At 39.4% G+C, this 23283-nt stretch overlaps 2 protein-coding genes across 3 annotated transcripts; one reads left to right on the top strand and one right to left on the bottom strand.

The window, feature by feature from the left end:
* The first annotated feature begins 3400 nt into the window (after positions 1 to 3400).
* LOC103721196 (uncharacterized) lies at positions 3401 to 9558 on the top strand. 2 transcript variants are annotated; one of them, XM_008811294.6, is made up of 6 exons: positions 3401 to 3572; positions 4026 to 4158; positions 4367 to 4470; positions 7620 to 7791; positions 7882 to 8022; positions 8102 to 9558. In XM_008811294.6, the coding sequence occupies exons 1-6, from the start codon at positions 3523 to 3525 to the stop codon at positions 9182 to 9184; spliced, it is 1683 nt and encodes a 560-aa protein (XP_008809516.4). In that variant the 5' UTR covers positions 3401 to 3522; the 3' UTR covers positions 9185 to 9558. The 2 variants fall into 2 exon arrangements, with proteins under 2 accessions (XP_008809516.4, XP_088557652.2); XM_088701526.2 differs by having other exon boundaries at positions 3440 to 3572; positions 4223 to 4470.
* A 1019-nt stretch (positions 9559 to 10577) lies between these two features.
* Positions 10578 to 17465, bottom strand: LOC103721205 (putative inactive receptor kinase At5g10020). The gene is made up of 3 exons (XM_026810060.4): positions 16351 to 17465; positions 14392 to 16044; positions 10578 to 11389 (listed from the first exon to the last, which is right to left on the bottom strand). Exons 1-3 carry the CDS (start codon positions 17303 to 17305, stop codon positions 10812 to 10814), a joined length of 3186 nt encoding a protein of 1061 aa, XP_026665861.4. The 5' UTR covers positions 17306 to 17465; the 3' UTR covers positions 10578 to 10811.
* Between the last annotated feature and the right edge of the window lie 5818 nt (positions 17466 to 23283).

A 23283-nucleotide genomic window follows, 5' to 3' on the forward strand; every position in this document is an offset into this window, starting at 1 on the left:
TCCAGGTCCAGTTCAACTTGTGTACTTGGTGTCTCAAATGGATTAAACATCAGATGACTCAATTTGTCGGAGTCCCATCTAACTCAACCTAAAAATAGATGACTTTGAAATTTCTAAAGCCTCTAATTTTCATTCCTCTGCCACCTTTTGGTTTACTAATTGAAATGAACTGCTAAAGACTTCAGATTGGGAATCATTTAGCTAAAATCCAAGTTCTAAAGATATCTATCAAAGTTATTAAATTTACATTATATCTCATCTTTGCTTCTTGGTTTAGAAATATCTCTCTTCCTCCTTGGATGTTATTATAGTCTAGGTGCACTAATGATATCTTTTTTTTTCCCCAGAAAGTTTGGAAATATTTTTCTTGTTAGTTGCTAAAAATTAATTTGCTGTCATGCTAGAACCCCTTTTTCTACAAAACTCTATCAAGTTGTAAGCTTTTAAGATAATCTAACTAAAATTTTTATATGAATATTTTTATCTTCAATGAAGTATTTAGTTAAGGTTATGTTTGTTGTTGAAAAATTGAAAAATCAATTTACTTTCCTGTAGTTCAAAGATAACATCTTGGTATGCAAACTTTTAAATTGTTCGTTGAAGGTTGAAGGTTCAATTAAAGTTGAAAAGTGTTATTGTCAATGATATTAGCAGTTGAAGTTCACGTAGCATCTTTTTTCTTTTCAGTTTTTCTAGATCTTATTCAAGTAATTATTAATTTTTCTTCTTCACACAGAATAACTAATTTATTTATTTTTATCTCATATTGGAGCTGAACCTAGATCCACCCATATTTGTGGTTGGAACTTGGTCATGTTTTTTTTTTTAAAAAAAGAAAGTGGTCCATGGATAATGGGCTATATAATTTTGGAACGTGTATTTTTATTTTTCTATATCTCTCAAACCTCGGTTACGGCAGGATCTATTTTCAGGTCATTTGGTAGAACCCCCAAAGAATTTTACCAGCTTGAAAAGCAGGTACCTTTAAATTTGATCGTTATTGACTTAACCCAACTTGAATGATTTGATGAACCTTTTTTTTTTTAATAAACCCAACTCAATTTAATTGATTAGCGAGTTGAGTCTATGTCTAAAATTGCAACTTTCAAAAAGTTTGATTGGGTTTTGTTAAACTTGTCTTGACCCCAAATTGATCCAATTACAAGCCTACCGTAATCTAACAATTCCTAGAATTTTCTTGAAACCCTTGATGCTTTTATCTCATTTACCCCTCTTGACCAAATGTAATGCACTCGAGTGATAAGGTTTGACGTAATACCTACCATCTCATGGTATTTTTTATTAAATACTGTGTTCACATGCCCTGTTATGAACGACCAAACAAACGTTTAAACATCAAATGTGAAGCTACAGCTTGAGCATATTAGGTTAAGGGTTAAGCCAAATCAAACTTGACCTCAAGATCCCCCAACACCATCCAATCCATTCTAGCTAGATTTTTTAATGCGCCACGACCCGCAGCTATAAGCACAGAACATTGCTCAATAACATATGTGTGTGTGTATTTATGAACATACGTATATATATGTATGTATATGTGTATGTACATATGTAGACATAGCTATATATATATACATGTACATATGTATGTATATATATACGTATATATATATATATATATATAGAGAGAGAGAGAGAGAGAGAGAGAGAGAGAGAGAGAGAGAGGGGTATATACACATACATACATACATGTATTTATACATGTATACATATATACACACACATACATGCCTATAGATACATGCATACACACACATATGTATGTATATACATGTATATAATAACTGCGACTAATGGTGGCTATCAAACTGAAGAAAGTAATTCAAGAATGATCTCATCTCAGGCTCAGTCAGTAGTCGAAGTAGATTGACGTAGCTGGTCATAAACATGGAACTAAGATAGGAACTTTTCCATCTACCTCACTGCACGCGTTTGGCTCATTGCTTCTCTCAACTGGTGGAAAGCCTGGGAGCCGGAAATCAGACTATATGTATGTATGTATGTATCATGTATGTGTGTTTGTGTTTGTGTGTGTGTTATATATATGTATATGTATATATATATATATATATATATAGCTTTCTAATTAAGTAAATTAGAACTTAGAAGGCTCAGAGTATTAGCGTTATCTTATCTGCAGCTCGTAGAAAGGACATGGTGCGCGTTGGGCCTGTCGGTCGGAACCGTTCGTCAGGTTAAAGAAAAGAATCGGAACCTTCGGGCCCAAGGAACGCGTCCCTCGGAGAAAAATCGGGTGTTCATGTGTACCTTAAAAAATACTTGTGCTGATTCATCATCTGTCGTCCACTCCTCCGTCGCGATTCACGGCAATTATTGCCCGGCATCCGGACGCCATAAACGGGCGGACATGATCGCCTCGAGTACAGATCGAACGGCAGATAATAAGTCCTTATCAATACCTCTCTGCGACACGCCGCCGCCTACTTCCTCTCACCTTCCTCATCGTGTACCCAAGGTACAACGACAAAGGAAAGGGCGCTCTCTCTCTCTCTCTCTCTCTCTCTCTCTCTCGGGTAGTTCTATATACACCCCCCCTATTGCTCAGGACACCCCCCAAAAATTAAAAAAAAATTAAATACTCTCTACACCCCCCCATTTGCTAAGGACACCCCTAAAAAATTAAAAATTCCTAAATTACCCCCCACCCTCCCCACCCCCTCACCTAAATTGCTCTCTACACCCCCCAAACCCCCCCCCACCCCGCTCTTCCCCTCCAAAACACCTCGCCAACGCCCAAAACCCCCCCGTTCCCCCTTCTCCCTCTCGTCGCCGGCATTCTCCCGATCTCCGACCACCTCGCCGGCTTCTCCCGGAACCACCTCGCCGGCTTCTCCCGAAATTTTTTTTTTCACGGTTCGTGCTCCGTTCGGCACTGGATCGCCGAACAAAAGGCTTCTGTTCGGCTGAACAGTGCCGGACAGAAGCCTTCTGTTCGGCACTGTGCAGCCGAACAGATCTGTTCGGCACTGTGCAGCCGAACAGATCTGTTCGGTTGAGGGTTGCCGAACAGAAGGCTTTTGTTCGGCACTGGATCGCCGAACAATTCGGCGATCCAGTGCCGAACGGAGCACGAACCGTGAAAAAAAAAAATTTCGGGAGAAGCCGGCGAGGTGGTCGGAGATCGGGAGAATGCCGGCGACGAGAGGGAGAAGGGGGAACGGGGGAGGAGGGGTTTAAGGGGGGTTTGAGGGGTGTTTTTTTTTTCTTTTCAAAACGAAACAGAGGAGGAGGAGGGGGGTGTATGAGAAAATTTCAAGGGCAATATGGTAATTACACTAAAGGTTAGTTTGGGTATTTTTTTTTTTGGTTTTTGGGGGGTGTCCTGAGCAATAGGGGGGGTGTATATAGAACTACCCCTCTCTCTCGTGTATATATATAGATTTGTTTAGATCTCGGAAAAAGTGTAAGATCGATTTCGCGTCGATAAGCTCAGTGCTAGAATTAGTTTGGGAGGTTTGATCAATAGAAATCGGACGAGCGATGTCGATGCTCGATGCTTTCTTCAATAAGGGATTCAAAGGAGCCAAATGGTATGCTAAAGTTATTTAGTTCGTTTGTTTCAATCGTGTGTAATTTTCTTGTTGTTTGGATCGGATTCGTCCCCTTCTTTGCTTGATGGGAATTTTGGATTCTTGAGGTTGTTTTGCACGTTTTCGATTTTCCGGTTTTCTTGGGTTTTTCGTAGTTTTCTGGAAAAATCGTCTCTTTTGGATGCGAAAAGAAGGTTGTTTTTTTGCAGTTCTTCTGCCTTTTATTGAAGGGTTTTTCATATTAGGGCATCAAATTCGTAATTTGATGAAATTGTGTAATTTGATATAAAGATTAAAATTTTAGGGAGTTTTGCTGTGGTTTTGATCTCATTGTTGTTTTGATTGGTTAGTATTTAAATAGCTTGATGAAAAGCTTGATTTTGATAAAGTCATGTCTGCCTTATGATTGGGGGATCGATCGTTTATATTTTTGCTAATTTTGTGTGTGATCAGCAAAACACTGCTAAAGCTAACGATTCCAAGAATAAAGTTACTGCGGAATCGGAGGGAGGTTCAACTGAAGCAGATGCGAAGAGACATTGCAAAGCTTCTTGAGAATGGGCAGGAGGCCACTGCCCGGATCCGGGTAAATTTGATTTTTTTTTGTTTATTAATGAAAACAAACTAATCTTTACCCTTTTGATGGTTAGGGTAGCGTTAACTAAGCGACAGGGATAAACCCAAAAAACAGAGCAAATGAGAAGCAGTTTCTTGCTGTCAGGAGTATTCTTTTTCCTTTTTTTTGAGAGTTCAGTTGTAGTTTTTGATGAACGATTAGTTGGTGTTGGTTACAGGTGGAGCATATTATTCGGGAGGAAAACATAATGGCGGCGCAGGAGACCATTGAATTGTTCTGTGAGCTAATTTCCGTCCGTCTTCCCATAATTGAGACCCAGAGGTTGGCTAGTTGATTCCTGATTATTTTTATATCCCTCGTAGATATGCATATATTTCTTCTACTTATGCTTCCATTGTCACATTTCTAGGAATTATATTGGTTTTGATGTTCTCTTGTTAACATCTCTTTTAACTTAATGAAAACTTGCTAAATTTCTGAACAAGTTTCCTTCCTTGGGAATTGCAATTTACAAACCTAATTCTTATTTAACCAATAGGAAATGTCGCTGATATTTAATTTTGTTGATTTTTTGGGGCAGTTTCTTTTCTTGAAGAGTCGCATTCGGTATTCATGAAGTCTGAGATGTATGATTTTGATCAAAATAATATAAAATTAAAAGAATATTTTCCTCAGCTCAGTCTTTAGTGAATAACAATGAGTAGGATTCTGGCATCATGCATTCTTATGCGACATTTTCAAAGGAAGTCGCATTTTTCAAGTAATGATAAAATTTTGATACATACCAAGCAATTTTGTCATCATGGATTGATCACAAAAGGCTTCATTTATGTTGCAAGGTTGCTCAGCTGGGGGGTCAACTTGCATCTTGCATTTCATGATTTATATGCCGCTTATTAGAAGACAAGACTATACCCGTACTTGAATATGTTATGTAGTCTTTTTATCTGATTAATTATGATTGGTGTTCATTGCTTATGTTTGTGGAATTCAGTGTATGAGTTTCTGAAAATGAAGGTTCAATGTGGTACTTGTTTTTGAATATGCAGTTGTAGTGGGATTTATTTTGACAAGGAGGCTTCCATCAAAATTAATTGTATGATATAGTTTGATGTGAATTTATTATTTTCTTGGTTTTTATATATATAAACACATTGAATTTCTCTAGGAATCTCGAGGCAGATGAACCGAAGTTGGATATCTAGTATGCCTTTTATTAATTCTTATTAGCAGACTGCAGGAAAATTAGCATGACATCATTCGCAATTCTGGGGGGAATCAGATGGATCATAACTAGCAGAGTAGGATCCACCAAATTGATAAGGACTAATATTCCCATAGATGTTCATTAATGTGGTCAACGATGTTTTAGATAAAGATGTTGGCCACTAGGAGGATACTTGCATGTAATAATAAATTTTTGTTAGCAGTTGAGGATGTTTAAGCAGACAATTTGTTGGATCAGCATGGTTAAAATGTCATGTAGTTGAGAGTGCTAACTAGTGCAGTTGGTAAAGTCTTTGGGGATTGTTAGCAAGGATCTAGGTTCGAGTCCTATCCTCACCACAATTTCAACTGGGATTTCTCCTATCCTAGTTCTCCAAAAAATAAGTAAATAAATAAATGAAGTACAATTAAAAAAAGTTCGTAACATTGCTCTACTGTGACCTCGAGATCATGGGTTCATGGAAACAGCCTCTCTGCATGCAGGGATATGGCTGCATATATCTGACCCTTCTCAGACCTTGCAGCAGTGGGAGCCGCATGCATTGTGTTGTCCTTCTTTAATTAAGGAAAGTACATTAGCTTCAGTAGTAGAGAAGTGAGATAGGAAGATGAAGATGGTATATCCATGTCCAAGAAAGATAAGATGGCCCTAGGAAAAGGAAGAAATATGGGAGGTGAAGAAGCATCAAGATTGTGACTGGTGATGGTATTGAATAATGAAGAAGATTGGACCATACAAATTAGATATTTATGTTGGTTGCTAACTTGCTATTATTTGAGAATATTACTACTTGGAGTCAAAAACATGATAAACTGGCTATAAATTCAATGAGTGTATGTTGTATTGGAGATATATTTATGGAAGTGTTAGAACTCGAAATTGAGTTATTCATCAATGTATTTTGCAGAACTTGTTCTGACATTAGTAGTTTCAAGCATTTATATGCTATATATGACATTAGTAACAACTCATTGTTGTTTTTTAACTCTGGTAATATATTTTTAATCACTATTAAATAATAGAAATTGATGGCTTAAGTATTATTAGAACCATTTTGATGAAAAGTGAGACCTGCTGATGTTGACTACCTATAACAAGGTAGAAAGCTAGCAGTACTCGCTATACGTATGCATACAGATTTTCTCAACTCTAACACATGGAATATTGACATACTATGCATGATATAACTGACATTCATATCAAAATGCGGATCTTGTGAAATTGAAGAAGTATGGAATGTATAAAATTTGAAGAGGAGTAACTTTTTTTGCCTTAGTGACTAACAAATACAGGTCCAAGACATATTCTGATGTTGCCAACCTATAACAAGTTTTCTCAAGTCTAACACATGGAACATTTCCATGCTATATGTGATATAACTGACATTCATATCAAAGTGATCATCTTGTGAAATAGAAGAATTATGAAATATAGTAGAAGCTGAAGAAGAGTAACTTTATTTGCTTTAGTGACCAACAAATAGGGTTCCTTGGAACTTTCAAAATGGTTCCATTGGCATCTTTTGCATTTCTATCTTATTTGCTATATTCTGATAACAAAAGTTCTGCATGTTCTACATAATATTAACAGAATTTTCTCATTAAAAATTGCAAATTTTGATTGAGTAATGTCCACTTCCAAGCATTGTTTCCTTTAGTGTTAAAGGTTGAAATTTTGCTTGTTCCGATACATCATTGGTGGATCTTCATGGGAACCATCACATGTTTAAACCAAGGTTTTAAGTATTGATGTGCCAGTAGGCATGCTAGTGATCCACTGGAATAATATGTGCTGTGCCATGCAAAATGAAAAAAAAAAGATTTAATTTTTAATTAAAAATAGAGTTAAATAGGTGCCAGGCTGATCTATGTCAGCTGCTGGTGCTGGCCTGGCATAGTTTCTCTGCCAGCACTTGAAACCATGGTTTAAACATGCGATACAAATAACATGTGATACTTCATTCTCTCGTCGCCCAGATTTTGGTTGTAGTTGTTTGTGTTATAGAACTCAAACTAATCTGCTGTACAAATACCAAGTTGCTTCTATTTAAAATTCTTACTTAATTCCATAAGTTGAGAGATAGAATTCTATTCTGGTTGATCCCATTGAGTTAATACATATATACTATCAGTATATTTAGTAAATATTTCCTTCAATTATTTATAGAGTTTGGTTTACTTTTGAGTTTTATATGCCTGTTCGGTATAGAGCTCCTGGTCTGACCTGCCATAAAATTGTTCAGGGAATGTCCTCTTGACCTTAAAGAAGCAATTTCGAGCATTTGTTTTGCTGCACCAAGATGCGCAGATTTACCTGAATTGCAGCAAGTTCAGATGTTGTTTACAGCCAAATATGGAAAGGAATTTGTTGCAGCTGCCACGGAGCTCATGCCAGATTGTGGAGTCAACCGCCAGGTTCTATGAACTTCCGAGCGCCAGTAATTGAATTTTGATTCTTCCTTTTTTATTTGGTGCAATCTTTTTCCTAACAAGTTACTCCTATAGATAATTGAACTATTGTCAGTTCGGGCTCCTTCAGTGGAAGCAAAATTGAAGTTGCTGAAGGAAATTGCTGAAGAGCATGAGTTAGATTGGGATCCATCAGCCTCTGAAACTGAGTTTCTGAAACCACACGAGGATTTGTTGGTGAGTTGAAGCGATTATATTCCATTATTTCTTAATATTTCTGCACTGACTAATATAAATATCACATCTTTTTCTTTAGAATGGACCAAACCACTTCACCTATGGGTCTACGTTGCCCCTTCCCAAAGAGAAACACGACGAAGCATTATCTTCCAACCATGTAGAAGAGTCTCATGAAGAGTTGGATTCAGATGGCTTTGATTCCTTAGATCTTCCTGAAGTTCCAAAAATTTCTGTCCATTCAACATCCAATATTCCCTCAGCTCCAGAAGTTGTTCCACATGTACCATCCTCTCCGCCACATGACTATGAAGTTGATCAGAAGGTCAACAAATCTACTTCAAGTGAGATGTCAGACTTTCCTCGTGTGGAGCCTGGAGTAAATAACCCAGAGCCATTAATTGCTTCCCCCTACACGCAGTGTGATGTTTCAGTTGCATCGGGGGAAGACAAACAGTTCATCCCATTTGTTTCTTCTCCATTTTCTTCCGATCAAGTGTCTGCCAAGCAAACTGAGCTGGCAGCCTCGCCCCCATTATTTTCATCTGTTTCAGTATCAGCGAGGCAAAGTGAGATAGCTCCTTCATCTTCATTATCTTCTGCTCCATTATCTACAAAGAAAAGTGAGTCAGCTTCCTCCTTTTCCAAGAACAACAGTGAGGGCAATGTAGACTTGCAGGATGTACTGGCTGCTGCTCAGGCTGCTGCTGAAACTGCTGAAGTGGCTGCAGCAGCTGCGCTTGCGGCTGCAAACCTTGCACAAGTTCGAATTGCAGATCTTGTAACAAAAAGGAACAGCAGGGCCTCTGAGAGTGGTGAAAATGAATTCAAGGGGGAAGGCTCTCGTCGACAGGATGTCACCGAAAATCCACTATTTGATCATCAAGATTCATTTGATCATATGAACAACATTTACGAGCCGAAATTGGGATTTGATGCACCATCCCTTTCTTCTCATGAAGTGCCCAGAATGGACGACGAGTCACCTGTTTCAAAGGAGCAAATGCCTGAGCATCAACCTGCTCATGTGCCTCAACGATTGACCTCTTTGGAGGATGATCCATATTTTTCATACCCCAATCTGTTCACCTCACAGGACTCCAATCAAAAATCGAGTATTCATACTTCGGTAGATAATTCGAGGTCTGCTCATGAGTTCTGAGTGTGATATCAGGAGTATAGCTAGTTCTGCTTGAGGTCTGCACCAAAGCAACTAAAGTGTTGTTTCTGGAGACTGCCTCTTTGTTCCACATGTTGCAAGGCTTATCGGTTCTTCAAATTGATTGCAATTTCAGGATTTGCAGGTGACTTTTATGTGTAGTGAATAAAAGTGGTTTGTTTTAAGAACTGGTCGATTTGATGTATATATTTTGAGTGGCTTCCGACTGTTTGTATTTTAAATGCTTTGCGTTTTTCTTGTTTGCTCTCACGCTGCTGGAAGCAGGCTTTTAAATGACGGCATTATTCATTTGTAATGGACCCCACAAAAACCACTATTGTTCGAAATGGCTAAAACTGCTATTACTTGTGCTACAATGGATGATTTCGAAATTTAGTACTAAAATAATAACTGTCATAATAGCTATAACGGCATTATAACATTAAATAATGAAAAATAATGATATTATATTTAAATAATTTTTATTTAATAAAATTATTAGTTTTTGTAGTGTGTAGCTTATTTTTTAAAAAATGGTACGAAAATTTAGATCATGAGAAGAAATTTATTGTATTCAGGGAAACAGTGACCATCATCTTTCCTTGTTATATATAAACATTGTTGTCAAACATGTGTGTATAACCCAATTGTTCTAGTACTCTCTCTATCTATCTACCTATATACATGTGTGTTCTCACTCTCATACTTTATATGTTCTTTCTCTCAACATGCATGTATATATATCTATATATATGTCTATATATATGTATTTGTGTTCTCTCTATCTCTCTATGTTTATGTTCTTGATCTCTCACAATGTGTTCAATCTATCTATCTATCTATCTGCGAGCGTAACTGGATTTTTTTAGTGCTCTCTCTCCATCTGCTCTCTCTCTCTCTCTCTCCCTCTCTCTCCCTCTTGATCTATATACACGTATGTGTGTCCGTGGACCTAAATTTCTGTCTTGGGTCTAAAATTCTGTAGCAGCTTTTTCCTCTTTTTCGCAAAGAAGGAAATTTATCACCATGGCATACACCACCATATATATTAGCATATACGAGTATACGACGTTTAAAGATTCTTGTGGCATATGTGTCCCACATTTGTAAGCCTTCAGCCGAAGTAGCAACCTAGGCAACAAATCTACCGCAGCTTTTGAAGGACAACCTAACTAGCCATCTGATGCAGCATGAATCTAGATTGCCGACAGATCACAATTTTCCATAGTGGGCAACGGGATATTAGCACAGAGGGAAAACAATTGATATTAACACCCGATATGGCATCTACAATATTGAGCCAAAAAGTGTTAAGCTAAACAGCCTGCAAATTTAAACCTTCACATCTTTCAGCTATTAGAACAAGCAATGTGTAAGAAATTCAGAGCCAAAACAGTATTGAAAGCTAAGCAACATATCCCAATGAACCGGGTTTATATGAGCAATCAAATTTTCCTCTCAACTCAACCGACATTTTCAAAAAAAAAAAAAAAATCAATCAATTAATGGATCAACATTTCCATACTAGCTATGAACATTAATCCTGACTGGAAGTCTTCGAAACCTAGTAAAGAATTTTTTTTAAACAAAAGAACCGCATGTTTAAATTTCAGTTGCCTGTACAAAAATCTCAAATTGCGATTGATTGGAGATCTTCGATCACTGTTTTAATGTTAGGTCTCTCTTTTACTGGCAGAATACACCTAAGAGACACAGCTAGCAATTCCTCCATCACCTTTGTCGCTGCTTCTCCATCGGCGATGTCTTTGTCAAAGCATTCATCTGCCCTTCCCTGTCTGACATACTGCTGAATCCAATCTGTAAGATCGACTGCACCTACTCGGCCGGAGATTATATCACTGGCACTTCTTCTGGTTAGAAGCTCCATTAATATAACCCCAAATGCATATATGTCAGCCTTAAGTGATGGGCATGGATTGCTTGCTGTCGCCAATTCAGGTGCCTGATATCCAAGCGCTCTTGAGTTCAACATCTGTTGAGCAGTGCCTCTTCGTGCCATAAGACAGTGAAGGCTAAAATCTGTCAGCTGTGCAGTGAGGTCAGGTTGTTTCAGGACTATGTTTGATGGCTTTAGATTGCCATGAGGCAGGCCACGATCATGAAGGTAATACAAACACTGGGCTACATCAATTGCAATTTTTAGCCTTTGACTCACTGACACCTGGGAGTATCTTCCTGGTGTTGATTCTGCAGAACAAATCAGATACAGATCACATCAGATGCTCATGGCAGAATAAGTCATATGCTGTAATACCTGTATTTGCATGGACATATTAAGGATCATATTAATACTAAATGGGCAGATAGTGCAGCATTTAGCATAAACAATAATTACCTCGTTTTGCTGAATTGAACCAGAAAAATTACCATTATAATAGGCTAGTTATAAAGTTGGGCCAACCAGCCATTTTAAAGCAAAGCAAAAGGAACTTTAAATCCCTAGAAAGTCACCAAAAGATTCTCAGAGTTATATGATTATATCTTAGCCAACATGTTACTTGAGCAAATGAAGTTGATCTGGATCTCATCGAACTTCAGTCCTATTGATCAGATCTTTAGTTACCTCGAACCAACTAAACTTTCATACTTCACTGGCAATGAGCTTCTGTTGAGATCTAATGTTTACGATTGTAGAACATGAAGAATTCTTCCAAGGTAACGCTTACTGTATCTTATGGAACACCTACTACTCATGGAAGACTTGGAACCCTTTAGTTATCCTGAAAGGGTGAATCTGAAACCCTGGAAAAAGGAATAGATAGATGTTCTCTGGCATATGTGCATGTTCCTGTAGGCAGGCAGGTGTATCTTTTGTATATCTTTAGATAATTAGATGTCTGGGAGTTTCCAGGTGAATTTTTCAGATTTATAGGAACAGCTTGAGCACCGACTCTAAAGTTAGGACGGAATGGAATGCTTTCGGGGCTGCTTAACGAATCCTTACCACAACCGGAAAACGAGTTACTCGCTCAGGAAAATCAGCACTGAAGGCGGGAGAGGTGATTCCAGGATCCCTAATCGTAAACCAGTGAGGTGGGGTGGAGTCGTGCCGTGGGTCAACCTGTGGTGCGTTCCCTACTTCGGCGGACCGCACTTCAACCAACAGAAAGGGCCCGCCGGCCCTATAAGACGAATCAAGGAAAGAATTAGACAAGCGAGATGAAAGTACAACTAGGTAAGAGTTTCTTCTGTCTTAATGATGCTTCTGTGGAAAGGCAGTCAAGATATGCGTGGCAGCTTGGCTGGAGTGCTCTCTCTCAAATTTCTCAAACAAGTGGTTGTCAAGCACTCCATGGCATTACAACAATTACAAAGCAGAATCTCAATTAAAACAACGCCCAGACTCCCAGCCAAAAACTACATGATAACTGCTTTCTCAAGAAGCTTCATTATTGGGAACACGAGATAAACTAAAGATAGTACCAAAAAAATTTAAAGATCAGAATTGAAGGAGGTACTCAAAGACCTTTAGTGTTATGTACTTGATAAGTTGCACTGTAATTTATGAAAACAGGAGTACTGAACAGGAGGCAGAATAAGATTGCAACCTTTGTGGAAAATGTTTACTTAAGGTTGTAATAGCCAACTTACTAGGAAATGAATAAGGGCCTCACTTTCTACCCTTAAATATATGCAAAGGAGGTGGAAAACAATGGCATACATGGTACACTAGCCAACTACCCCCCCTCCCAACATACACACACAGGTGACGATGGGAGGGAAAGTCTCTAATCACTACACAACAACAACAATAACAATTCCATATCTATTGTTAAATTTACACCACTTTAAGCACCTTAGCCACCTAACTTTAGATCAAATGGTTGTCTTTTCCCCTTAACTTACTTTCTCCTTTTCTAAGGTATCATGACGGCTGCTGTTCTATGGTTTCAAGTACTGGACTTTTTGTAAATATAGGAGCCTGAAACACAAGGCAATAGATGGTATCATCCCTTTTAGGAAGCACATTTTATGTTTGAACGATAACCTTCGTCGAATATGCAACATTGCTTCAGTGTGTCCTATTAAATATGTCCAAAAAGAGGAAGAAACTATACTTAACATTCCTAATAATAGGATAGAAACCAGCAAAGAAAATCAAAGTATGCCGGTACAGGAATCACCAGCAATACAGATAAGGTTCCTTTTGTCAAATGAAATTTTTATTTGAATCTACTCAGAGTTCAACTAACGTCAACCCAAGAATACATCACACTATCCATCTCTCTATATCACATTTCTTTTAAACCCTTGGTTTCTTTTACCCCTTTCCTATCATAACACAAAAAGTATACACATTACAGCATCTCCTGGCCCTAATTTCAATGGACAGCTCATTTACGCTTTGATTTCCCTATTGCACTCCATGCACTTTGTGTTATTTCTACTAGTTTTAATTGTCTTCCTTTCAAGATAACTCAATTTTACAGTCAAACCTGTTATTATTTCAACATTATCTATCATATGACTAGACAGTCTAATTAATAGCGTTGACTTCGTCTATCAAACCTGAACTCGTGGTCACAGAATAAGAGTAGTTTACATTTGAATACCTAGCAATTTATTTCAAAAAGCATAGAGCAGCAATATCCATTATAAGTCCAGAGGAAAAGCCAGTGGACTTTCATTTAACTTCTACATAATCTTTAATAATTGCTAGCAGGTTGAGAGCTAATAACGGTAAGGATCAAAGGAACCATATTAAACTAGCATGTACCAAAACCGTGTTCTTTGTTATATCTCAATCTCATCTTTTTCATTTTATTAGTCAAGAAATTGTAAAAAGAACTAAAAATGATTCCAGATACAGCAATGAACTATTACAAGGCATATTAATGGAATTCTATAGTTCTCTTGGTTGAGGCAGCCCAAGTCTATCCAATTCCAGTCTAGTATGCCTATACCTAGGTCATTCTAATTGAACCAGTCATATTTTGCAAGAGAAAGGGGAAAAGTCCACAGATTCACATGAACATGCACTAATAATACAGGATACAACTTGAGGGAGGAGTTTCTTCTCTAGAAAGAAAAACTTGTATCCTAATGGAAAATTCACAAACATAGCAAATGATCAAAGCAAGACATGAAAGTGATAAATAGAGACCTTAATTGGAATAAAAAAGGCAGAGAACATTGATAAATTGAAAGGAAAGACAATATCAGAGAATCTAAGATGTAGAAAGCCTTACCATAAAGATAATCTGCCAAGCTATACCCATTAACATAATCAGCTATGATCAACCTTCCTTGCTCTGTTGGCCCCCAACAGTAGCCCCTCACTGAAATGATGTTTGGATGTCTAATGGTTCCTATTCTTTTTGCTTCCCTTGCAAACTCCTTTTGCTGTTTCAGAAGACCAGAGTGCAATAATCTGATAGTTAATACATGACCACAATCTAGTATTGCTTTATATTTAGTGCCAAAACTGCCTCTACCAAGAATTTCAGCTGGGGCACGAGATAACTCATCAGCTGTGAATACTAAAGAGTCATCGAAGAAAAACAATTCACCAACAAGTCTATCTGGTGAACCTACATGCCACACTGCAGGTTGCTCAGTTAAATGTGAGTCAATATAATGAGGTGCAGATGGTAATGGCAATCCCAAAGAAGATTTATACTCAATAGTTGATGGGGAATATTTTAACTCGCCAAGTTCCAGAAATGCTGAACCACTTCCATATTTGGAATAGCTACATTCTGCAGTATTAGTTACTAAGTCTCCTTGTCTAGATGTTGATCTGGAAGATGAAACCAATAGATGTTTACATGAGAAACTAATAGGAACAGGTAAAGAATCTTTTGCTTCAGAATTATGGGTGTAATGAAGATCAAATCCCAATGGATTTGCATCCCTTATAATAGCAGGGCCTTTGAATTCATTTTTCCCACAGTATTCTTTAAACCACATCTTTTGAGCTGCCAATAATACAACGACAATCAACATAACTGCCCCAAAAGAGCAAACAATAATTGCAGCCCAGATACTGGTCCTGAAACGACTGTGTTGGGCAGATCTGGTGTTGTCTTCCAATGCATCTGTATCATCTGGCAAGATTAAAAAAGCATTCCCAGGATGAAATGAACTACGTGGAAACCTCTGCAAGTTTTGAGGAACAGGGCCTGATAAATCATTGTAAGAAATATTGAATACCTCTAGGCTTCGCTGAGGCATTTCTGGGATCCTACCCTTAAAATGATTAACGGATAGGTCAAGAAATTCCAACCCATCCAGCTCACCAATCTCACTAGGAAGCTCTCCAGATAAGGCATTTCTTCCAAGATCAAGCAACTTAAGTCTTTGCAAACTACCAATTTCTGGAGGCAAGGAACCGCTTAACTGGTTATCAGATAAATCAAGACTCTCGAGATGGATATAAGAAGGTAGAACCAGTGACTCAATTGAATGTGGCCCTTGAAGTGGAAATGGTCCTGTAAACTGATCTACAGAAAGATTCATACTTGTTGATGACATAAAAAGGCTTGGCAAAATAGGTCCAGTGAACTTATTTAAACTAAGATCAACATCAGATAACTTCGGGCAGCTTCCTAGTACAGAAGGAAGGGAGCCTGCTAATGAATTATTACTAATCTTGATGGATATAAGAGACCTGCATAGAGGAACATCATTCGGAATGCTTCCTGACAGTGCATTGGAACTCAAGTCAACAATCTCCAATGACTCTCCCCAGTGCTGCATCACTGACAGATCACTGGATAGTATATTTTTACTCAAATCCACTGAGACGCAGCTTCCTAGATTAGAGGGTAATGGACCTGATAGTGCATTTAAAGACAGATTTAGAACTTTCAAGGTTGTTGAATTAATGGTTCGAACATAACCTGCACATAGATGGAAAAAAAATGTTGAATAATGTATGGTTGGAATAATACCCACAAGTCTGACTAAGAATGAATCATAAAAATATTTTTTATGTCCCGAGTTTAAATATCTTCTGATAAATCTAAACTTCAATGCAGAAAGTTAAGATCATCAAATGTAACCACAATAAAAAAAAGAATGCACGACAATTTCTTTTTCCCCTTACCAGACCAAATACCACCCCACAAGTCAAAAATACAGTCGCAGACTTTATGAGCAACAGAACTAAATCATGTTTAATTAAATACAAAATGTGACGTAATTACCTGTAAATCTATTTCCACTGAGATCAAGCTCTGTCAATGGCATTGTACTCCCAAAGAGCTCTTCTGGAATTAATCCAGAAAGCTGATTCCTCCCCGCCCTCAAAGTTTTCAAATTGCGCAAGGAATCAAACGAGGGAAGCTCCCCAGAGAGCTGATTGTTACCCACATCTAAAACCTCCAAGTTCCTAAACAACCGCAATGAATCACTGGAAAAGAAGCTTCCATTGAGCTTATTAGAGCTCAAATTAGCATATTTAACTGCGTTCGCCAGGCTAGAGAGGTTCCCCGATTCCATGAGAAGCCCTCCGTAGAACTCATTGCCACTCAAATCCAGGTACTCCACATTCCTCATCTCGGAAAGAACCGAGCCAATGGGACCGCTGAGGCCATTGGATCTCAAGTCCAGCTCCTTCAGCCCCGGGAGATTCTGAAACCCAGTAGGGAAGACCCCAGAGAAGGCATTGCAAGAGAGGTTCAGATGTTGCAGGTTCCAGAGCTCGGCGATGCGTCCGGGGATCGGGCCGTAGAACAGGTTGCCGGAGAGGTCCAAGCGCTGGAGGGAGGAGAGGGAGCCGAGGGCGGGGACGAGGCGGCCGGTGAGGAAGTTTCCGGAGAGGGAGAGGTCGCCGAGGGAGCGCATGCCGGCGAGGGCGGCGAACTTGATCTCCCCTCCGAGGCCGAGGTCGTCGAGGGAGACGGCGGTGACGGCGGCGCCGGAGGCGTCGCAGGAAACGCCGTGCCAGGAGGAGGGGCAGGCGGGGGCTGAGGCGCCGCTGTAGTTGGATTCCGGCGGCCGAGGCGGAGTCCAGGAGGAAAGGACAAGGCCGGAGGGGTCGGAGACGATGCCCTTCTTGAACTCGAGGAGGCAGCGGACGTCGTGAGAGAAGGAAGAAAGGAGATGGCCGAGGGCGGAAGGGAGTAAGAGGGAGTAGAAAAGAAGGAGACGGAGATACATCTATCCTCCCTCTCTTCTCTTCCTAATCTCTTAGGATTTAGAGTTTCAGGAGAGGAGTTCCGGAAATGGAGAAACCCTAGAAGTTTGGGAGAAAGAAGGACACTGGATGAAGAGAGAGAGCGGTGGGGAGAGGTGACGAAAGAGAGAGGAGTGGGGGAGCGAAGAATAGGCAGTTATAAATATATCAATATAAATTTTCTCAAAAGAAAGTTACAAAAGCAGAAAAGGAAGAAACACAGGCGAGTAGACGGGAGAGTGGGGTGCTACAGGTAACTATAGTGTACAGACTATTAAATTTATTAATATATTTTTTTTAAAAGCCGGTCACGATAACAAAAAAAAAAAAGAAGAAAGTGAACCACCATTACCCACATTCGACCAAGTGCCGATAATACCCTGGCTTTAAGCGTTGGGGTGATCCGGGCCTCTTGTCTTTTTTTTTTTTTTTTCTTTTACAACGGTGACTCAACTGAACAAGAGTAAGTGCACCTCTCTCTTTCGGTGTTACACATAAATTACACACTGTTAAATTTTTTAATATACATTTTCTCAAAAATGGGTCATGAATATAGAAAGAAGAATATATAAGAAGGTGAACCCATTATCACACATCCTCGTCCAAGTGCTATCAATGCCATGATACCTGGCTTTAGGCATTGAGGCGGCTGCGTCATCATGGCCTTTTGTTTTTTTTTTCTTTTACAACGGTGACTCAACTGAATGAGGGTGAGTACACTTCTCTCTCTCGGTGTTATAGAAAAACTACAGACTGTTAAATTTATTAATATGCATTTTCTCAAAAACGGGTCATGAATATAAAGAAGAGAAAACATAAGAAGGTGAACCCACCATCACACACCCTTGTCCAAGTGCTGTCAATGCCATGATACCTGGCTCTGGGCATTGGGGTGAATGGGTCATCATGGCCTCTTATCTTTTTTTTTTCTTTTATAACGGTGACTCAACTAAACGAGGGTAAGTGAAACCCCTCTCTCTCTCTCAATGTTACAGGTAAACTACAGGCTGTTAAATTTATTAATATACATTTTCTCAAAAGCAGGTCATGAATATAGAGAGGAAAAAACATAAGAAGGTGAACCCACTATCACACACCCTCGTCCAAGTGCTGTCAATGCCATGATACCAGGCTTTGGGAATTGGGGCGGTTGGGTCATCATAGCCTCTTGTTTTTTTTTCTTTTATAACGGTGACTCAACTGAATGAGGGTGAGTGAAACCTCTCTCTCTCTCTCTTGGTGCTATAGATAAACTACATAGTGTTAAATTTATTAATATACATTTTCTCAAAAGCGGGTCATGAATATAGAGAGGAGAAAACATACGAAGGTGAACCCACTATCACACACCCTCATTCAAATGATGTCAATGCCATGATACCTGGCTCTGGGCATTGGGGCAGCATGGTCATTATGGCCTCTTGTCTTTTTTTTTCTTTTACAACGGTGACTCAACTGAACGAGGGTGAGTGCACCTCTCTCTCTCTCGGTGTTATAGGTAAACTATAGATTGTTAAATTTATTAATATACATTTTCTCAAAACAAGTCATGAATTTAGAGAGGAGAAAACATAAGAAGGTGAAACCACTATCACACACCCTCGTCCAAGTGCTGTCAATGCCATGATACTTGGCTCTAGGCATTGGGGCGGCTGGGTCATCATGGCCTCTTGTCTTTCTTTTTTTTTTTTACAATGGTGACTCGACTGAACGAGGGTGAGTGAAACCTCTCTCTCTCTCTCCTTTTTGGTGTTATAGGTAAACTACAGACTGTTAAATTTATTAATATACATTTTCTCAAAAGCGGGTCATGAATATAGAGAGGAGAAAACATAAGAAGGTGTACCCACTATCGCACACCCTCGTCCAAGTGCTGTCAATGCCATGATACCTGGCTCTGGGCATTGGGGCGACTTGGTCATTATGGCCTCTTGTCCTTTTTTTTTCTCTTACAACGGTGACTCAACTAAACGAGGGTGAGTGCACCTCTCTCTCTCTCTCTCTCAGTGTTACAGGTAAACTACAGACTGTTAAATTTATTAATATTCATTTTCTCAAAAGTGGGTCATGAATATAGAGAGGAAAAAACATAAGAAGGTGAACCCACTATCACACACCCTCGTCCAAGTGCTGTCAATGCCATGATACCTGCCTCTGGGCATTGGGACGGCTGGGTCATTATGACCTCTTGTCTTTTTTTTCTTGTACAACAGTAACTCAACTAAACGAGGGTGAGTGCACCTCTCTCTCTCTCTCTCTCGGTGTTATAAGTAAACTACAGACTGTTAAATTTATTAATATACATTTTCTCAAAAGCGGGTCATGAATATAGAGAGGAGAAAACATAAAAAGGTGAACCCACCATCACACACCCTCGTCCAAGTGTTGTCAATGCCATGATACCTGGCTCTCGGCATTAGGGCGGCTAGGTCATTATGGCCTCTTGTCTTCTTTTTTTTCTTTTACAATGGTGACTCAACTGAACGAGGATAAGTGAAACCTCTCTCTCTCTCTCTCTTGGTGTTATAGGTAAACAACATACTGTTAAATTTATTAATATACATTTTCTCAAAAGCGGGTCATGAATATAGAGAGGAGAAAACATACGAAGGTGAACCCACTATCACACGCCCTCATTCAAGTGTTGTCAATGCCATGATACCTGGCTCTGAGCATTGGGGCAGCATGGCCTCTTGTCTTTTTTTTTCTTTTACAACGGTGACTCAACTGAACGAGGGTGAGTGCACCTCTCTCTCTCTCTCTCGGTGTTACAGGTAAACTATAGATTAAATTTATTAATATACATTTTCTCAAAACGGGTCATGAATTTAGAGAGGAGAAAACGTAAGAAGGTGAAACCACTATCACACACCCTCGTCCAAGTGCTGTCAATGTCATGATACCTGGCTCTAGGCATTGGGGCGGCTGGGTCATCATGGCCTCTTGTCTTCTTTTTTTTTTTTAACAATGGTGACTCGACTGAACGAGGGTGAGTGAAACCTCTCTCTCTCTCTTTCTTGATATTATAGGTAAACTACAGACTGTTAAATTTATTAATATACATTTTCTCAAAAGCGGGTCATGAATATAGAGAGGAAAAAACATAAGAAGGTGTACCCACTATCACACACCCCCGTCCAAGTGCTGTCAATGCCATGATACCTGGCTCTGGGCATTGGGGCGGCTTGGTCATTATGGCCTCTTGTCTTTTTTTTTCTCTTACAACGGTGACTCAACTAAACAAGGGTGAGTGCACCTCTCTCTCTCTCTCTCGGTGTTAAAAGTAAACTACAGACTGTTAAATTTATTAATATTCATTTTCTCAAAAGCAGGTCATGAATATAGAGAGGAAAAAACATAAGAAGGTGAACTCACTATCACACACCCTCGTCCAAGTGCTGTCAATGCCATGATAACTGGCTCTGGGCATTGGGACGGCTGGGTCATCAGGACCTCTTGTCTTTTTCTTTCTTGTACAATAGTGACTCAACCAAACGAGGGTGAGTGCACCTCTCTCTCTCTCGGTGTTATAAGTAAACTACAGACTGTTAAATTTATTAATATACATTTTCTCAAAAGCAGGTCATGAATATAGAGAGGAGAAAACATAAAAAGGTGAACCTACCATCACACACCCTCGTCCAAGTGCTGTCAATGCCATGATACCTGGCTCTGGGCATTGGGGCGGCTGGGTCATTATGGCCTCTTGTCTTCTTTTTTTTCTTTTACAATGGTGACTCAACTGAACGAGGGTGAGTGAAACCTCTCTCTCTCTCTCTCTTGGTGTTATTGGTAAACAACATTCTGTTAAATTTATTAGTATACATTTTCTCAAAAGCGAGTCATGAATATAGAGAGGAGAAAATATAAGAATGTGAACCCACTATCACACACCCTCGTCCAAGTGCTGTCAATGCCATGATACCTGGCTCCGGGCATTGGGATAGCTTAGTCATCATGGCCTCTTGTCGTTTTTTTTCTCTTACAACGGTGACTCAACTGAACGAGGGTGAGTGCACCTCTCTCTCTCTCTCGGTGTTATAGGTAAACTATAAACTGTTAAATTTATTAATATACATTTTCTCAAAAGCGGGTCATGAATATAGAGAGGAAAAAACATAAGGTGAACCGACTATCACACACCCTCGTCCAAGTGCTGTCAATGCCATGATACCTAGCTCTGGGCATTGGGGCAGCTGGGTCCTCATAACCTCTTGTCTTTTTTTTTTCTTTTACAACAGTGACTCAACTGAACGAGGGTGAGTGCACCTCTCTCTCTCGGTGTTATAAGAAAACTACGGACTGTTAAATTTATTAATATACATTTTCTCAAAAGCGGGTCAGGAATATAGAGAGGAGAAAATATAAGAAGGTGAACCCACCATCACACACCCTCATCCAAGTGCTGTCAATGCCATAATACCTGGCTCTGGGCATTGGGGCGGCTAGGTCATCATAGCCTCTTGTCTTTTTTTTTCTTTTACAACGGTGACTCAACTGAACGAGGGTGAGTGCACCTCTCTCTCTCTCTGGGTGTTACAGGTAAACTACAGACTGTTAAATTTATTAATATACATTTTCTCAAAAGCGGGTGATGAATATAGAGAGGAGAAAACATAAGAAGGTGAACCCACTATCACACACCCTCGTCCATGTGCTGTCAATGCTATGATACTTGGCTCTGGGCATTGGGCCGGCTAGGTCATCATGGCCTTTTGTCTTTTTTTTTCTTTTACAACGATGACTCAACTGAATAAGGGTGAGTACACCTCTCTCTCTCTCTCGTTGTTACAGGTAAAGTACAGACTGTTAAATTTATTAATATACATTTTCTCAAAAGCGGGTCACGAATATGGAGAGAAGAAAACATAAGAAGGTGAACCCACTATCACACACCCTCGTCCAAATGCTGTTAGCGCCCTGATACCTCGCTCTGGGCATTGGGGCGGCTGGGTCATCATGGCCTCTTGTCTTTTTTTTTTCTTTTACAACGGTGACTCAACTGAACGAGGATGAGTGCACCTCTCTCTCTCTCGGTGTTACAGGTAAACTACAGACTGTTAAATTTATTAATATACATTTTCTCAAAAGCGGGTCATGAATATAGAGAAGAGAAAACATAAGAAGGTGAATCTGCTATCATACACTCTCGTCCAAGTGCTGTCAATGCCATGATACCTGGCTCTGGGCATTGGGTCGGCCGGGTCATCATAGCCTCTTGTCTTTTTTTTTCTTTTACAACAGTGACTCAGCTAAATGAGGGTGAGTACACCTCTCTCTCTCTTAGTGTTACAGGTAAACTACAGACTGTTAAATTTATTAATATGCATTTTCTCAAAAGCGGATCATGAATATAGAGAGGAGAAAATATAAGAAGGTGAACCCACTATCACATACCCACGTCCAAGCGTTGTCAATGCCATGATACCTGGCCCTGGGCATTGGGGCGCCTGGGTCATCATGGCCTCTTGTCTTCTTTTTTTCTTTATTTTACAATAGTGACTCAACTGAATAAGGTTGAGTGCACTCTCTCTCTCTCGATGTTACTGGTAAACTATTGACTGTTAAATTTATTAATATACATTTTCTCAAAAGCGGATCATGAATATAGAGAGGAGAAAACATAAGAAGGTGAACCCAATATCACACACCCTCGTCGAAGTGTTGTTAATGCCATGATACCTGGCTCTAGGCATTGGGGCGGCTGGGTCATCATAGCCTCTTGTCTTTTTTTTTCTTTTACAACGGTGACTCAACTGAACGAGGGTGAGTGCACCTCACCTCTCTCTCTCTCTCTCGATGTTAAAGGTAAACTACAGACTGTTAAATTTATTAATATACATTTTCTCAAAAGCGGGTGATGAATATAGAGAGGAGAAAACATAAGAAGGTTGTGGAGTGATTGATTATACCCCTATTTGATTTTGATGAGCTCAAAGCATTTGAGTATATTTCATGTTGT

The sequence above is a fragment of the Phoenix dactylifera genome, chromosome 7, assembly GCF_051530095.1.
Source record: "Phoenix dactylifera cultivar Ajwa chromosome 7, Ajwa_hap1_PhDact_Kaust_v1.1, whole genome shotgun sequence".
Taxonomy (NCBI): Eukaryota; Viridiplantae; Streptophyta; class Magnoliopsida; order Arecales; family Arecaceae; genus Phoenix; species Phoenix dactylifera.

Bases quoted from the DNA above. Each gene is read 5' to 3' on its own strand.
- LOC103721196 (XM_008811294.6), top strand. From the start codon at position 3,523: ATGTCGATGCTCGATGCTTTCTTCAATAAGGGATTCAAAGGAGCCAAA. The intron at 4,471-7,619 runs GTTGGCTAGTTG...AAAATTGTTCAG, and splicing joins CCCATAATTGAGACCCAGAG to GGAATGTCCTCTTGACCTTA. The intron at 8,023-8,101 runs GTGAGTTGAAGC...CTTTTTCTTTAG, and splicing joins AACCACACGAGGATTTGTTG to AATGGACCAAACCACTTCAC.
- LOC103721205 (XM_026810060.4), bottom strand. From the start codon at position 17,305: ATGTATCTCCGTCTCCTTCTTTTCTACTCCCTCTTACTCCCTTCCGCC. The intron at 16,045-16,350 runs GTAATTACGTCA...ATCTATGTGCAG, and splicing joins CAGTGGAAATAGATTTACAG to GTTATGTTCGAACCATTAAT. The intron at 11,390-14,391 runs GTAAGGCTTTCT...TTTGTTCTGCAG, and splicing joins CTTGGCAGATTATCTTTATG to AATCAACACCAGGAAGATAC.